This window comes from Ctenocephalides felis, unplaced genomic scaffold (genome assembly GCF_003426905.1).
Source record: "Ctenocephalides felis isolate EL2017-DRISC unplaced genomic scaffold, ASM342690v1 CF-g0.4_SCAFFOLD_01170, whole genome shotgun sequence".
Classification (NCBI taxonomy): domain Eukaryota; kingdom Metazoa; phylum Arthropoda; class Insecta; order Siphonaptera; family Pulicidae; genus Ctenocephalides; species Ctenocephalides felis.
In genome coordinates, this window is record NW_020537324.1 from 6,220,609 (window position 1) to 6,239,693 (window position 19,085).

A 19,085-nucleotide genomic window follows, 5' to 3' on the forward strand; every position below is an offset into this window, starting at 1 on the left:
ATCAAATTTTCGAACGAATTTGAAACTTCTAAAAATTTATTATCAGGATTTTTCAACTTGCCAGGATTTAATACCAGGATAATTCAATAACGATCAGTAAAGCATGAGATCACTACAATATTATGCTAGGACTTTTTTTCTAATCTTCAAGTAGTTGCCTCCAACTTTTAATGGGGATGGGATGATTGTTGAAATCATTGGCCTAAGCGCAAAGTTGATCTCTAGTTCTCTTCAAGTAATCTCCAAAGCAACACTTGTTTCTTTGAGCCAAGGTGCGCATTGATATCTAATATAGAAATTAATTTTTTTAAAATACGTTTGAGAAAAATAATAAAGTACACAAACGAGTACAATTTGTTTTTCCTCGCAAAAATGTCGCGGACGAGTTCAATTTTCATTATTATTGTGTTGTTCGCCAACGTAATTGAAAGCTCAGGTAAGAGTAAACTATTAGATCTTTTAGAAATACTGACAAAAATTAATTATGCAGATGATCTAATCTGATTTTTTTTCGTAAAGTATATTATTATTTTTTAATTATAAATATTCAACAGTAAAGTGATTATCAAACATATAGATGCAGTTTTTATATATCACTAGAAGCAAAATATTTGGAATGTATTTAGCTATACACATTTAATTTATTTAAAAAAATGAATTAAATTATACACAAAATTTATTAACAATAAGATGTTCTGTTTGTTATTTTATTCATTCATGATTTACAAGATAATGATTATTAATATCATTGACATATTGACAATTCACGAAATACAGTTTCTGTATATAAATTGCAAAACCAATATTAAGCTATTCTTGGCAATATAAATTTTAGCTGCAAGAAAATTACTGCATTTCTTATTGTGTATTATTAAAGTTGCTGTAACAAATTGGTCGGCACGTTAAGATTGGATAATTTGCATCGTGGACATAAAATGCACAATAACAATAAATAAATGATACATTCTCGATAAAAGAGTGATATCGTGCCTATGTACTGAAAATGATTGCAATCGAGCTTTCAGTATTATTTTCTCAATGATTATATACATGAATATGTATGTCTTCGATTGGAATTTTACTAGCTTTTGAATTGTTGAATTAACCGTTTTCTTTGAGCCTGACGTGAGAGGTTTTGACGATATTTTTAAAATATTATGCGAATGTGATGAGATTTTTATATATCCTTGTAATTTTCATATAAAAATCTTTATTAAAATTTAACAAAAATGCAAGCTTTTTATATAGAGTAATCGGAGTAATCGACTTGATGCAGAATGCAGAAAGCCTTAGCTAATTTAATTTACCAAAAATTCGTCGAAATTTTTCATAATTATAAAGAATCTAACGAATTTCATAAATGAGCGTCATAAATTTTGTATATTTAGAAAAACAAAAAAAAAGATTTCTGGAAAATCTAATCTTGATTTCGCTAAAATCATGGAAAATTATTTATATTTATGCCCTCTCATAGTTCCACTGAATATAATTTGTATTAAACATTTAATTTTTAAGTAGGTTAACGATAAAATCAGAATTCAAATATTTGTTAATTAAATATAAAATTGACAATAAATATTTAACGATACTATTGATTGTTGCACTTTTATAGGCACATCAATTAAGTAGAGAACGCTATATTGCTATGGGAAAATACCTATTTCAACAAATTCAATTTAACACTTGAATTAGTAACATTTAAATTGAAATTTAACAGTTTTAATAATCAAAACTGAAATTTTATCGTTAAGCATTTTGTTTAAGCATAGGATTTGTTTTTATTTATCAATGAAAAGTGTGTCAAATAAATTTTGAGAAATTTCTCAGAAAATATAGATTTGTCTATTTTAGTTTATTAGATTTTCAACATGCTTAAGTCGGCTTCTTTGAGCTACCTTGTAAAGACAAACCAAGATAAATAAATGTTAAACGCGCTAAGTAATAAAATTAAGTACACATTTGCTTAAACGTTTAGGAAATTTTTTTTCAATTTCATATTTCTAACATTTCAGTATACTTGAACAACAGAAACCAAAAGAAAAATTATAAACAATATTTTGTTTAAAATCTTAAATTATAATAATTAGAGGTTTCGATACAGGATTAAAAATGATTAATAAGTGATTGGATACCAAATTTCATATGACTAAATTATATAAGTAAAAAATAATTGCTCAATTCGTTTACAAGTTAATCTTCTTATTTTTTTCAGATGCCTTCGAATTATGTTTTAACAAGCCGCCCTCAATTAAAAATGGATTTTATACTTTAGAAAACCAAACAAGTGTTCTATATAATTGTAATAAGAATTACAAGCTAAATGGGCACCCTAGAATTTTGTGTATAAATGGTAATTGGACAGAACCTCCTAATTGTTCAGCAGGTAATCTAAACATATATAAATCTAAAGGTAAATGATAATTTAAATGCATCAATGTAAACAAAAGTATTTTGACTGAAGAACTAATAAGCAACACTAAATAAATTTTCTTCATTAACAAATATTTTATTATAGTTGCACAAAATTAATATTTTACCATGCATTGCTAATATGGACGGTTAAGAACTAGCTAAGAATAAATAGCACAAGGCCAATATATTCTAGTCCTTCTTTTGCACATTGATATTTATTGTCAAGTAAGACGCATCTTAATTATTAATAATAAAATATTGAAGTGTTGCAATTAATATGTCACCAATACAAACACTGCACAATTAATTTACTTACTTTGAAATTGTTAGGTCAAAGTTTCAAGATTCGGTGGTAATCATAATTCGGAGGTCTCACCACTTGAAATTTAATAATTGATCTTTTTTTTAAATTTAGAACAACATTTTCTTAGTCGAAAGTTCAAATGATTGTAATCTTAAAAATCTGCTGTCCGAATCCAGCATTTTTTAAAAATTGCTTCAAGAATTTCAATAGTCAACATTTATCCATTTGATTAATACCTCTAAGGCGCTTTATTGCAGAAGCAAAAAGCTCTTTCCTTTGAACTTTTTAATATACAAAATGTATATGTGTAAAAGCTATGAATAATAAATGCATTATTCGAACTCTATGAAAAAAGTCACAAAACAAATTATAAGGTAGCTAATAATGTGTTAAAAGGCATCAGAAAATTTATATGGGAAAGCAAAGCATTTCTGCCTAATGCAATAAATACATGTAGTCATTGTAATTATATTTTTATGAATTGTTTAGATTCTAAATAGATATAATTAATTGTAGGAAGAAGCACTCGACCTTTTGCTTACTTGTGAGTTCAATTTTAAAAATTCACAACGCATTATGTATGTAGAATTAATTATTTGATTTAATTCGTTTTAGGACACTCTCCTGAAATTATCTAATAAAATAAACACATTAGCTATTATAAATCTCTCTCTACTTTTTTAGTGTGTTTTTAAACACTCTGCTTAAATTAATGACTCCTATTATAAATCTGTACTTAGAGTTTGTAGTGTTAATGCAACTCTAGTAAATTTCACATAAAATGATTTTCGGCTAATGTACATGTTTTTATAATTTAATTAATTGTTTTCAGATGAATCCAGAATTAGAATTCTACAACGTAGACGAAAGATTCTTCGAGGCAAATTAAGAAAAGTGTTAGAAGATAACACTATTGATGACGAATTTGCAAAATCATTAGATTTGACTTGTATTCAAAAACAATTGATTCGAGCCCCAGAAATTGCAAATACATTTTCTGTAAAATATTTCAAGGTAAATAATAATTGATTTTCTAATATCTAATTAAATTAATTACTATTACAATATACTATAAACTCTATTTCCATTAAGAGTGATCACTATATTATTACCCAACAGACCTTTCTAACTTTATTTCCTTTCATGAGTCGCTTTTAGTTAATAAGATTTGTTCCTTTAATGAAGATAATATGCAACTGTGCACAATATTATTAACTAACTGACAGTTTTATGTGTCATTATTTATGTAAAACATATTGCAGACGAAGACGAAACTCAAAAGTATTTATTACTGCAGTTTACTCTTGTGCAAAAGGTTACGAATTGCGAGATGTCGATAAATTGTATTGTAGCCAAAAACATTGGATTGGGAAAACGACCAGTTTGTGAAAGGATCGAAAATAAAGGTAAAGTAGAAGATTTTCTTAAATTTTTAATAAGAATTATAATTTGTCTTCATTAGACACTTAAGAGGCATCCTTTAATCACGTGATCGATTTTTAAGGATTTTTGACCTCTTCTCTCTTGGGGTAATACTTAAAAATGACTTCCCACCCGTAGTGCCTAAAAAATCATAAAATTTTGGATTATAGAAAATTTTAGATTTTTGGAAAATTTCGGATTTTTGATAAATTTTGAATTTTTGAAAAATTTTGAATTTTTGAAAAATTTTGGATTTTTTAAAAATTAAGGTAATAAATAAATAAACGTGATATATTACTAGATCCACTCCTCCCCCCATCTGATATTTCATGTTTTTTTGTCAAACCCTTTTAAGACTCTCGTGATTAATGGAAGACTCCTCAATAATTAAGACAATAAATTTATTTATAATTGTTCTTAAAAGAATGCCCTTCATTAGACCTTATCTTAATGAAGAAAATATGAAGAATGAACATTTAAATATGATAAATATTAGAAATTTTTACAAAAAATAAACTTAATCGAATGGTATGCTACTACTTATAGCATTTTTTCAGTAAATTCAAGAAGTAAACTCTTTCAGTCCTTCACTTTAGTCCTTCAAAAGAATGTGCAGTAAAGAAATAGAATTTTTTTTTAATTCACGTGAATGATCTGATGGCCATAATAATATTTCTTATTATTCGAAAATTTTTTAAAGCTCAGGGCGATATTCCAAGTATAACGGTCAGTTGTCATTGGCTGTATAGTTAAATGAAGAATTGTTCTTGATGGATTTTAATCTGGATCAATTGATGCAGTCATAGAATGCAATAGTCAGTTATTTAGATTTGTCTTAGATTGCTAGTCTTAGATTCTCTAGTATCGTTATATCATTTGACATAGTTGATTTGTGTATCGAAAAAATACAGGAGAAATATGTGGATTTGAATATAAAAATTCTGATTGTAAGTAATGGATATTTTTAATACACATTTTACATTGTATTATATGGTTTAGAAGAAGTTTTTTTACATTATTTTATTAATCCTAATTTGAACAGATTTTTTAAAGTAAATGTATAGTAGGTATTGTGAACTTGATACTTGTAAAAATTCAATCACGGAGTTCTCGTTTGTCCTATGTACTCTTAATTTTTCTGCAATTTTACACATGCAGTATTATCAAGTTACAAATATAAATATATAGGTATAAACTACAAAATGTTAAAGCTAAGTTGTTCTGACATTAATTTATGAGTTAAGTAATGTATTGACACGCCTTTCTATATATAAAATCCTACGCACATTTAACAATCGATCATAAATAAAATATGACAATATCTAATTAAATTACTTATTGCTTCTAGTCTAAGCACCGCAAGAACTCATTAAATCATATTACTAATTCACTTACGCATTTTATTTAATAATTAATATAAATATATTTTTACATATCGATATCAATTATAATACGAATAAATCAAAATTCCGTCCAAAATCAATTATATTAGCTTCGTTCATCCCGCGTGACAAATTGAATAATTTGATGGAAGATAAAGTGTCTTTGATTCTAATCAGAATATAGCCAGAGGCCATTATTTATAAACTGCCGTGAAATTCTTTGATAATTTCTATTAGGGACATTTAGAATACGAATTCGGACTAATGGTCTGATAATAAATGGTTTTCACATATGAAAGGAAGGATGTAATATACATGTAACACGAGAAGTAGATCATAAGTAATACTAATTTATATAATGACCAAGTTTTATGGACAAAGGCAAGGTAGATTAGAATGGTAGTGATACAAATTTGTTGCCATCAAGTATACCATTGTCAATAGGTACTAAGTATTGATTTACATGATTGATCCTGATTTATTGATCAAATGTTTGAATGTGCACAATCGGTAGTGCAGATACTTAATATGTTATCATTTTTGCATTCATCTATATTTTTATTTCATCATACTATTTTGTGTATATTTTTTCAATTTTTATTGCAGATATTCCAGAAATTTGTGACCAAAAACTGGCAGGTTGTGAACACAAATGTGTGCTCCAAGAGGATGAACCAGTATGCGTTTGCTACGAAGGATTTGATTTGATCCCAAACGATGGAAAATCTTGTATTGGTAAATAAAAAGCAGAAGCATCAATTCAATTCAATAAAATATTATTGTTATTAATTAATTTATTTTTTGTTTCCCAAATTTTAAATGTTTCAGACGTTGACGAATGCCTTAAGGATAATGGAGATTGTGAAGGTATCTGTGTCAATAAACAAGGATCTTATGAATGTACTTGTCCTGATGGATTACAAGTTGATTCTGTAAATGGGCGTAGCTGCATAGGTAATTTTCTATAATAAATTAGTAGAGATTTGTAAAAACGCAAATCAACAATATGGTTTTATTGTTAAATTTTAGAATCTATAAAATTTGTAAAACAGTGAGCATTAATAGATAGTCAATTGTCAATTCTATCTGAGATTCACCTCATATCATTCAACAATTCTAATAGTAGTAAATTATTATATAAAAATTGAAGAGATCTAGCAAAAAAAAACTTTTAGAATGTTTCTTAAATAAAAAAAATAATTTATAAAATTCTTAAGTATTAAACAAATTTTTTTTTGGTTTATTTTTCATAGCAAACTACACAGTACATTCAGCTATATTATTTGACTGCGTGAGAAGGATCGCTATCCAGTGACAGCCCCTTCTAGATGTTAAGTGATATTTTGTAGTAAATCATTGCAGATTCTTTTTTTGAGACGCTTTGGTGGCCTATCATTTTTTTCATTGCCTATCAATTATCCTTATAGTTCGATTTAATCTAGAAATCTAATTTATTATTTATCATTTTTCAGATATCAACGAGTGTCTATTAAACAATGGGCACGGTCCATGCCAAGATACTTGCGAAAATACTTGGGGAAGCTACGTTTGCAGTTGTGGCCAACGTGAGGGTTTACGCGGGACACGTCTTGCAGCCGATGGTCACAATTGTTGGGGCGAAAACGACTGCTTATCTGGAGCCGCTGGATGCTCCCATAATTGCATTAATTTGCCTTTAGGAAGAGGAGCTTTCTGCACTTGTCCAGATGGATGGGAACTCATGGATGATTGGAAAACTTGCCAAGGTAAAAAATGGTAAAAGATTATTTGAAACCCTTACTGTGATACTTAATTTTTTTGGTGTGCATTAAAGATGTAGATGAGTGCAAAAACGCTAGTATAGCAAATTTTTGCAGTGCTGGTTGTATAAATACACTTGGATCATACTATTGCAATGAACAATCAATAATACATGAAGAGTGTTCAGTTGGATTCAAACGCCTTGATAATGGAACATGCGTAGGTAATTTAATTAACAATATTTTAACAGCAATTGAAATATTTTCAATAAATTAAAATTTTTATCTAGATATAGACAAATGTTTAGAAAACAATATCGAATGCCACTATTGCCAAAATACTATAGGCAGTTATCAATGCAAGTGCAACTCCGGATACCAAATTTCTGCTGATGGTAGATGTGAAGACATCAACGAATGCTCAGGAGAAAATATTTGCTCCATCAATGAAGTTTGTGAAAATAGTATTGGTAGTTATGAATGCATTTGCAAGGCTGGTTTTATTACAGTAGATAATCAATGCAAAAACACTGATCCATGTGGTATGGACAACGGTGGATGTTCCCATTACTGTGCAACAAATGAACAATATGAAATTCTTTGTAGTTGTCCCGAAGGATACGTTTTATCTAAAAACAATAAAATTTGTGAAGATTTTGATGAATGTGACAACGATATGCACAATTGTGAACAACTATGCATGAATACTAATGGTTCATTCACATGCAATTGTAAAGAAGGATATGTTTTGCAAAATGATAGCACAACTTGTGAGGACATAGATGAATGTGTTGATAAAAATGGCGGTTGTACTCATATTTGCACAAATTTTCTTGGTGGATTTGAATGCAAGTGTCCAAAAAATTATGAACTTGTTGATGAATATGCGTGCCAAATTATAAATAGTTGCTTGGAATCTAATGGAGGATGTGAACATATTTGTGAGTTTAATAAAAATCGAACCACATGCCAATGTTTTGATGGTTATACATTATTGGACGATGGTAAAACATGTGCAGACTATGATGAATGTGCACATGTCAATGATTGTTCGCAAATTTGTTCTAATTTAGAAGGATCATACGAATGTACTTGCAATCAAGGATTCTATTTAGGACATGATAATAAAACCTGCATTGACATTAACGAATGTTTGATAAACAATGGTAATTGTTCCAATTTATGTGTGAACACTTTAGGAAGCTGGAGATGCGAGTGCGATTTAGGCCATATGTTATCCTCAAATAATCTAACATGCATTGATATTGATGAATGCATTCTTCAAAATCCTTGTACACATGATTGTGTAAATAAAAAAGGCGGTTATGACTGTATTTGTCCTAAAGGATATACTTTATCAAATGATATGGTAACTTGCATCGATGTTAATGAGTGTTCACAAAATAACGGAGGCTGTTCACAAATTTGTGAAAATACTTTAGGCTCATACAGTTGCAAATGTTATAATGGATACAGTTTATCTAACAATTTAAAGTTTTGCTTAAGGCAAAATAAATGTTTAGAAAAACCTTGTTCTCAAAGATGCAGAGTCATCAATAACGAAGCAAGTTGCTATTGCAAAAACGGATATAAGTTACTATCTGATATGGTAACTTGTGTGGATATAGATGAATGTGAATTCCAGAAATATTCCAGAATTTGTGATCATATTTGCATCAATGAAGAAAGTAATTTTAAATGTGCTTGCAACTCTGGTTATGAATTAGCAACAAATGGCAGAAGTTGCCAAGATGTAAATGAATGCCAAAAATATGCTAATTTGTGTGAACATCAATGTGTGAATTCAATTGGCAGTTATAAATGTTTGTGTCCTAAAGATCATATGGTGTTACCCACAGGCGGTTGTATGAGTAAGACTTCATTCTTGGAAAAGTAACACTTTCATAATATTCAGTAATAAAATATTTATGTCCTTATAAAATTACCAAATATATATTTTAGAAAAAGTTAAGAAATGCCCGCAATTGTGTTTCCCTAAAAACGGTAGAATAGATTGCATAGAAGAAAACTTTGTTCTTAAATGCTCAATAACTTGCACAGATGGCCATGTTCTTTTTGGAAAATCAGAAATTCACTGCAACCAATCAATTGGGATATGGAATACTGATATAAATATCGAATGCATTGGTGAGTTTGATCAAAAAATTATTTGCACCACATCAAATACTATTTGATTTGATTATTTAGCACCTACAAAGTGTCCAGATTTACCAAATCTAGAACATGGAACATTTCATCCCAAGAGCTGCAACACAGGTAAGCATATTCCTGGAGACACATGTTACTTAGAATGCGAATCAGGATATAAATCATCATATAACAAAGTTATCATTTGCATGAAAAATCACGAATGGAATTATAACACATCACTGATTAGATGTAATAGAAAACAAGGTAAGATAAATATAAATCTAAAGGTAAGATAAAATATAAATATAAATCAGGCATTTAATGTCGAATACAAATATTATCAAATATTTCGTAGATAGTTTGACTCCGTTCATTATTTGTCCAGAAGATATTAATGTACAATTAAAACCTCATCAACAAATTGCAAGAAATGTATGGATACCAAGACCGAAATCCAATGTCGATTGGTGGAAGTAAGTTGAAATACATTCCATATATTTATTAAAAAATATTAATTACTGAGAATTATTACTATTATAGATATGTGGATTCTTATCCACCGTGGGCAAAACAACTTGTAGGAAATTTTGAACCAGGAAAAACGCTCTTAACGTTCCGAGCCAGAACTCCAGCTAGTCCAGAAGTTGCAGTTTGTAGATTTGCAGTAAATGTTAGAGGTAAATATATTTATACTAATCTTACCTTAATATTAATTCCAGTGTTATGTACTTTAACAATTTATAGTTATGGAACCATTAACCGTGGTACGATGTCCTAGTTCATTTGAAGTGCAACTAAATCCAGGAGAAAAATCCAGGAGTGTCATTTGGCCTGTTCCACAATTTCAACCAACACAGCAGATTATGGACCTTAAAACATCACATGTAAATTATTAAAAATATCTATTACAAATATTATTAATATTTTATAGAAAACGGATTACCTTTTATATGAGTTGTATTAAATAAATAAAATATAGGCACCAGGAACTCAGCTGATTTCTGGACTTCACCATATACGATATGTAGCAACTGATTTTATAGGAAACAGGGCAGAATGCACTTTTACCATAAATATAAGAGGTAAATTAAATAACAGATTACTTACGATACACATTTATTAAAATTTTATTTAAATTTAATATATACTACTTACATAAAATCCTATTTCAGTTTATATATTTCATTGACGAATATAACATCTAACATTAATATTTTACATAACATGTAAAAAATTTAAAAATAAACTTAATATATTTATAAAATTTATATAATCAGCCTTATTAGTAAATATTAGTATTTGGCAATTATATTTAATAAAAACTGTAAATTGTTACAGATAGAAGAGCAATCCGTGGCATTCAACAAGTACGTATAAAATTCAAAAATAATAAATTTTAAAATATTTTATTTAAATTTTAAAACATACTAATATAATTTTGTATGTCAATAGTTATCTGGTACAAGATATAATTTATATCTTATATGCGAAAATAAATCACCACAAAAAATCTCTGCATTGAAACATGTAAGTATTAAAATACTTTGAATAATCGATGCTTTCAACAATTTAATTCTAAGACATCAATTAAAAACTGAATTTAATTACTCATAATTCTATCTTCTTTTGTGATATTAATTTATAGAGTATTTTTTAATTTTGGAATAATAAAAATTAATTTCATTTTGTAGATTAAAAGAACTCCAAAAGGATGTGCAGTAAGACGAATACGAAATTTCCAGGAAAAAAATTTAAATGATCTACACTAACAAGAAATTGTTAAAACTGTATACGTTATGAAATAAATAAATTACTATTTTTACAGGTATAAAATAGGATTAGAATAATGCCAATATTTGGAAAACTAATATAATGGACCAATAAGATGCAACGATAATCAGATGTTCAAAATATTTAAAAAAATCTACTGTTTTAAAATTAGACAAGATTTCATAATAATCAAGAATAGATACTCACTTTCTTAAATAGAAATTTTTATCATATAAATATGCCTTACGATAACGATAATTACATATAATTTTATACTTAAATTATTTTTATAACTACAGATGAAGATAAAAATGTAAAACATAAATGACATAACTAGAAATATATAAATACAATTAAATTATTTTATGAAAAATGATAGGTAAGTTAGCTTTAAATATGTGCTTGGTAGAAGGTGCATGTATTTAGATATTCAATTCTAAGGAAGAGTAAGTTTCTGAACCTGAAAATAAAAAAATAAATTCAGAAATTAATAAAGATACAGTAATTTTAAGAGTAATAGAATCCCAATAGATATCACATAAGGAGCAGGCGAATGCAACGAAATCAATATCCACATTATATCTTCTATAAAGAACCAACCAAAGAAAAAATAATTCAAGATGTATACATGCATACCTCATGTTTTAGTAAGAAAAACTGCAGAAAGCCATTTAAAATGATCCCAAAAAATATAAAATTGAAATTCATTGTTATTAATTAAAAAAAATGTACTTTTACTCTTCTCGACTCTAGTTCTAGTATCACTTTAAATATTATTCTCAAGCTGTATATTGTTTAATAAACTTTATTCAAAATATTTCCACAAAATCAAATTTCAATAAAAATATTTCACTTATATGTGAATATATTATAATATGCCACACACACGTATTTCACAATCCATGCAATTTTAATCTAAACATTCCTCTTCTATTCTATCGCATTTTTCATCGAAAATCAATCGCGTACATTGGAGAAATAAAAGCCCAAAGAAATTTATATGCAATTTTGCAAATCAAAGAATCCTATAAAACTTTCTCAATAGTTGCCGACAAAAACATTCTTACATTTATAAACAATCATGCAGACATAATAACATGCTAGACACTTAATTTGCACATGGTTTGCATTTGAAGACTTACACAACAAGAATAACAATCGAGAAACAACCAGATAAAATATTATTGTATTTAAGAAAATAACACATAATCAAATATGTATGGGTATGATATTGTTGATAATTCCATAAAAGAAAATATTTGTAGAAAAAAGACAAAAATTTGCATGCATTTACCATTGGATAGGAGTACAAAATACTTTGGAGACAAATTTTAGTAACATATAGACAGATGTTAGTATTTCAAGAAAAGAACATTGAACGAACAAAATTTATTTTGTACCAAAAATAATGACATAAATAATCTGATGAATCAATAACATAAAATTGAAAACATAACATATACATAACATGCAAAACATAAAAGCGATATCTAAATTTAAATTATTACACGTAGGTACTTATAATTAACGTTTAGATATATATAAATTAATCGCTATTTACGTATTTATGAAATAGTTAATTTTTATTTAGAAAAATGGACTAATCAGTATTGTTAATCTTATCCGAAATAAGTTATTAAATTCAATTTCTTTAAGAAAATATAGCAGAAATAATTGCTACTGTTACCCCAAGTTAACAATTTGCATATAATTGTTAATAAAAAGTTTTATTATTAAATTTATTTAAAGTTTAATCTAAATTTGATTTGCTAAAGGAATTATAATTTAATTATACCTAAAATGCTGCGAGCGAATAGAATATATAAAACCTATCTGTATTTCCTATATTAATTATACATTTCTAACTTTTAGATGTAATTAATTAAGATAATTATTAAATTATAAATAATATATCAAATGTTGGCAGTGTTTGATTCTTGTTTAAATTAAATGGCAGTTTGTTATAGATTTTTTTGGAACTACTCTTAATAAATGCACATGTTTAAACGATTGCCTATAAATTTAAAGAAAATTGACGAAACAAAAAATGGAACCTACGATTTTTAATATTTTGCTTATATTATTCATAAAATTCTTTTATATTATATATGTGGATAAAGAAATTGAATAATTTAAAGTAATTCTATAAATTTTCAACCTATTTAGAGATAAATAAGTAGAAACCGAAGATATGTTTGATATAAAAAAATGACAAGCGCGTCGCCCACTAACTCAATATTCAAACAATTATTTATTTGAGCAAATCAAATAATATACGTTTGCTATCCCTTCGCTTACGTATCAATAATTATTTTTTAAAAATTAATTTAAAATATTTATTATTCTGAATGTTTTTTATGTTTAGGGCCGCGTTTCTTCTTCGGCGACTTACGAATGCATTCTCCCTTATCGTCTCCAGCCCATTTGCCATCATGTTGGCAAACCTGCTGATATGTGCCTTCTAACCGGAAAGCTTTCCGACACCGGACATGGCACTGAGTACCCGGCATGTTCGTCACCCTGCGCCTTCCGGACCGGGTGCGAATGAAACGACCTTTTTTACCTTCAGTGTTGTGCAGAACTACGAAAAAAATGATATGTCTGGTAAAAATAAACTATATTCAATAAAAAGACGCATTCCTAGTTACCAGGATTTGCACTTGGCCTTCTACATTCCAAGAACCCATGTTTGGGTGGATACAAAGCCGGACAGGCAATATCGATAGCGCTCACTGAAAATATATAATAATGCCATGGTAAAAGATAAAATATTGTAATTTTGGGATTTATCCATAGTTACCAACGCATTTTACGCCATCAGGTCCAAAAACATAGCCTGGTTGACAAGCACATCTAAAACTACCTTCTGTGTTGATGCAACGTTGGGAACATCCTCCATTATCTTCTAGACACTCGTCAATATCTATCAATCATAAAAAAATCAAGAAATAGTCTAAGGAATTAAGGAATCCTCAAAAGAATCATTTTAGATAGTAATTTTTTTTTTTACTAACCGACGCATTTCAGACCGGTATCATCAGGCTTCATGCCATCTTGACAAATGATTGTTTTTAATTCTGCTGGTTGATCATTGATCACAGAAATTTCCAAGCATCTATAATTGCCTTCTAAATTTTCACAAGTTCCAGGATCACACTTTCTTTCGGGTGATTGGAGATCAGGATCAGCGCATTCGTCCACATCTAAAAAAAATATTAGAAAAATTTCATAGAACAGGAAATTTATAAATACAGTCATTTTTTCAGTTCACTAGACCTAACAAACTAACTTTCCAATTTTGTAGTAGTGTTAGATATTTAAGCAGTAGATTTTCATTCATGCCATTATATTTCTGTTATTACCTTTGCATGTTTTCCAATCATCTTGAAGAGTCCACCCCTCAGGACAAGTGCAAAAAGCACCCCGTCCTAGAGGTAAATTAATACAATCGTGTGAACAACCTGCAGCACCAGACAAGCAATCATCTTCGCCTGCTAAACAACTATGGCCATCCGGGCCGAGCCTGGTGCCTCGCAAACCATCTCTTTGGCCACAACTGCAGGTGTAACTGCCCCAACTATTTTCGCAACCATCTTGACAGGGACCATGGCCGTTGTTTAATAGACATTCATTGATATCTAATAAATATATCAAATTAATTATTATTAGATGAATCATGTATAATGTTAGAACAAAAATGTATATTATTAATTCATTTATTACATACCGATGCAATTTTTCTTATCATCTCCCAATCTTAGTCCTGGAGGGCAGGTACACGAAAATGATCCAATCGTGTTGATGCAATCATTCTCACACCCACCGTTGTTTGAAGCACATTCATTTATATCTAAATATGAAAACGAAACAAAAGTATTCCTATACGAGTTAACTAAATATTTGTATTGTGATAATAATTCAAGTATTCTTAAAATAGAAATATATTCTAACAATACATGTCGCTTTTGGAAAAAGCGAAAGTTTTTTAACAAAAGTACTTGAATATGCAGATTTTAATAACTCGGACACTTAATGGAAAACTTTCTTTGTATTATATTCTTATTATTAGGAAAGAAAACATTACATATGTTTACTGTTTATGAATTGTTTGTCTAATTATTATTAGGCAAGTGCTATATAATTTACCTCGGCATACATTTCCTTCTAACCGAAATCCTTTATAGCAGCTGCAAACTTCTTCAGTACGATTGTAAACAGCACACAAATGATCACAATTGCCACGACCACCATAACAAGGAGGTTTCTTGAAACCGACATTCAAATCGTTTCCTAATTCAGATGGATCCTCAATCTCAACACATCCAGGAACTGTTCCTAGCCATTTCTTGTTTCGGCATATCATCCAAGGATGGGACGTTGAAAGACGTAAACCTGGTTTGCATTTGTATTCTGCCACCATATACACAAATTTGTAAAACTCTTTCCTAAATAGAAAACAAGTAATAAAAAATTAAATGAACTCACGAAATTTCTACTGACGACGATTCTGATCTTAAAGCATTTTTATTACATTACCTTCTATAAGTTATATGTGCTCCAATAGATTCTGGTGCCAGAACAAACGGACTCAAACAAGATAGATCCCCGAACCAAACCTCATCCTTGGTGATTTTATTGCTCATTGTCGTTTGAGATGAATAGTTTTCTGTGACCGGTGCTCTTTCAGTAGTTGTTGCTTGCAATTTACCACTAACAACATCATCTACAAAAGCATTTACAATAAAACCTGATCCATCTTTCATTCGTTGATCGCGAACTGGATTTTCTTGTCGAACAGTATTGGAATTTCCGTTGAGAGAATTATTGTGATGTTTTTTCTTTAACTTATGTGATGGTTTGTGACCCGGTGTACTTTCCTGAATATCGGAATTTGGAAGATGATTTGGGTGGGCAGTTGAAGATGCTTCTACTTCAGGTGTAGGACTATAGTCAACGGTTTGGGTACTACTGGCTATGTGTTGAATTAACGGTTCTTCAGTGATAGATGCTGGCGTTACCAAATCATCAGACGACCAAGTTGTAGTCTTAAATTTCTTCTTTCTGTTCTTGCGCTTCAAAGCTAATTCTAATCTTTTCTGCCTTTTCTTCTCCAACCTTTCAAGTCTTTCTTGACGTAAACGAGTTCTTTTAAGTCTTCTTTCAGAAGCTTCAGCACTTAATTCCTTTTCATTGCTTTTTCCACCAGATTTCTGAAGCTTTCTCTTGCCTTCTTTTTTCTTATTGCCTTTCTGATTTCCTGGTTTTCCCTTACGTTTCGGTTTTGGAGAAGCATCGTCAGTGCCATTAGTATGTGGTATCACTTCTACTTTGGTAGCCGTTGAGTATTGTAATTCTGGAACCGTTGCTCGCACTGTGGTGACTGGAAATGAAGTTGTGGTTTCATGGTGGTATTCGATGAAGTTTTCCGTAGATGGTGAAGGCAGTGGCATTAATGGCAATTTATTCCAACTGCAACAAAATTAATACTTAGTTGGAAATGGAGAACTAATGATATATTCGCACAAAAAATAATATCCAATTATAATACCCCAAATACAACTTACACCAAGGAATCAATTGTATTACACCTAACACATTTAAAACCATTAAACGTTTAAATATAATTCGTATTAGTAATATATTTATCACCACTTCTATGAAGTTTGCGTCCCAGTTAGCACTCTATTTAATTTATTGTCTGTGACGAATATAGGTTAAGTACAAGAGGACATTAATATATTAATGCGTCATCGTATTGATAGTTTTTAAATTAAAATATAAAGCTTCTTGAGTATAGGAAAAAATCGGGGCAATGAATGAACGAAAATTCAGGAGTCATTTGGTCGTCTTAATGAATTTAAACTTACTTGAAAAGCTTGGTCGGTTGTTGTTTTTCCCTTGGTTGATTTTCCAGGTGTGAACTGACCAATTTGCGAACGTGTGAAAACCGCGTGTTGCGATCTTCGAAATATGATACACCTTCCGAATGCACCCCTGAAATAAAATAAAAAATACTAAAATATCTAAAAATAAAACAAACATGATACATTTTTAGTAATTTTCCATTAAGTAAATATTCATTAAACGCAACATAAATTAATTAAATTTTTATATAAATGTTTCATCCATTATGTATTTATATAAACTATATCTATGTCAATTTTAATTCATGACATTGAGTAGGACCACCAGTTAGTTTCGGCGTTCTTATAATATTAACTTTTATTAAGATCCAATAAATAATGATTTGGTTCTGTTGTTCATTGACTCCGACCATGTCAAAGAATGCTGCCTTGACCCTTTTAATGTAAACATATTAATTTAAATATCTATTTTTTGCGACATAAATAAATAAGACTAATTTTTATCAATCTTTTTCCTATTGAAACATGTTTCAAAAAGTAACTCCCAGGACTGCTATATTTTTATTATAAATACATACTATCCTTTGTGTCCATCAATTTATAGTAATTTTGGTTTAGCACTTTTATAGATTTCAGTTGATCAGATATCAAGAAGGATATTGGAAACGTTGCATAACTATGAAGCAAAATTAGGAAATAAATAAAATCCATTATTTCTAGAAATAGTATAATAAAATACGGCCCTTAGTGTGTAGAGATTTATTGTTTTATAATTACTGAAATGTCAAGAAGGGAATTTGTGTTCCCGTTGACATGTAACGTGTATCTTAATGGAGGTCAATATGTTTAAAGCATGGGAATAATTTCCTCTCGATTTATTATACCACGAAGGTGTTGATCTATATAAATTTGAATTAGATTTTGTAATAGATATATAGATATATGTTAAGCTTTTATAATAATTAAAATTCAGCCAAAATCTTCAGGCCAATTTACCAAATAAAAATTGAAGAATCTCATATAAAATTTATTATGAAAGATAGTTTACTTAGAAAAAAAGTCATTTGTATTAAAGAATATAAGAAAAAATCAAATAAACGTTTATTCTTTCAAAGAGTTAGGAAATCAAGTATTTTTAAAATTCCTATATTTTTTTAAGCTAAGTTGGACTGTGGATATATAATTTTACCACGCTTATTCGATATGACGCTAAAACTGTTTATATTTTTTATCGAGTGGAATTAGATTAAAAAGTAATAATCGATAATGTTTCTTCCGGTAACGTTTATCAAGAAAACAATTTTTATTTTTCGGTCACGAATATAAAATAAGATACGCTTTCGTTTTTAAGTATATTGAGAACCACTAATTCGACAGAGTGTTGCAATATTTTCTTGCTCTGACTTCTGATCTCTATTAGTGAAACAAACACAAACTCCAGAAATAAATCATATAGACTTGAATTGTTGAGAAAATATCAAATTAGCATGTCGGATTTTCTGGCGAAACTTAAATGTCTTCTCGGGCAGTTAAGAAAAATGTTATTGGCCATCTAATTATCAGAAATCAGAATAATACTAAAATACTATCAATTTATTATTATTTCTTATAATTTACCATAGTATCTATCTGTATCTGATCAGATGTTTCAATATCCTACCTTCACATTAGAATGCTTTCCTGATGCTTAAAAATTAGCATTCCAACTTCCACAGAAAACAATTAAACAAATGACCGCAACAAATTTCAATAACATTAAACCACGTACAACAATAGGCCAGAATGCACTTCTGTCGTATGATCTTTTGTATTATTTATCAAGTAACCCAGTTTAGCCTGGAACAATGTTGCATTAGTATTCTAAATTGCGTCCTTTTGTTAAGAATTATGGATGTTGAGTTTATTTAACACTTAGCCGATAGATTAACGGATGCTAGAACAAATAACGTCGATTCGCGGAAATTTATTTTATGCTGTTCTATTCTGAAGACTCATAATAATAGACTTGGGATAAAAACGATGTATATCATATTGCAATTTG

At 29.1% G+C, this 19,085-nt stretch overlaps 2 protein-coding genes across 2 annotated transcripts in view; one reads left to right on the forward strand and one right to left on the reverse strand.

The window, feature by feature from the left end:
• The window catches only part of LOC113368081 (autophagy-related protein 13 homolog), a 154,853-nt gene that overhangs the window by 91,940 nt on the left and 43,828 nt on the right, over positions 1–19,085 (forward strand).
• LOC113368079 lies at positions 11,502–17,174 on the reverse strand (the record flags this gene model as incomplete). Its single annotated transcript, XM_026609643.1, is given in 10 exon segments — positions 11,502–11,640; positions 13,573–13,761; positions 13,829–13,912; positions 13,981–14,103; positions 14,195–14,383; positions 14,543–14,818; positions 14,908–15,030; positions 15,327–15,625; positions 15,717–16,649; positions 17,048–17,174. Coding segments are annotated over 9 exon segments (2,235 nt in total). The 3' UTR covers positions 11,502–11,602.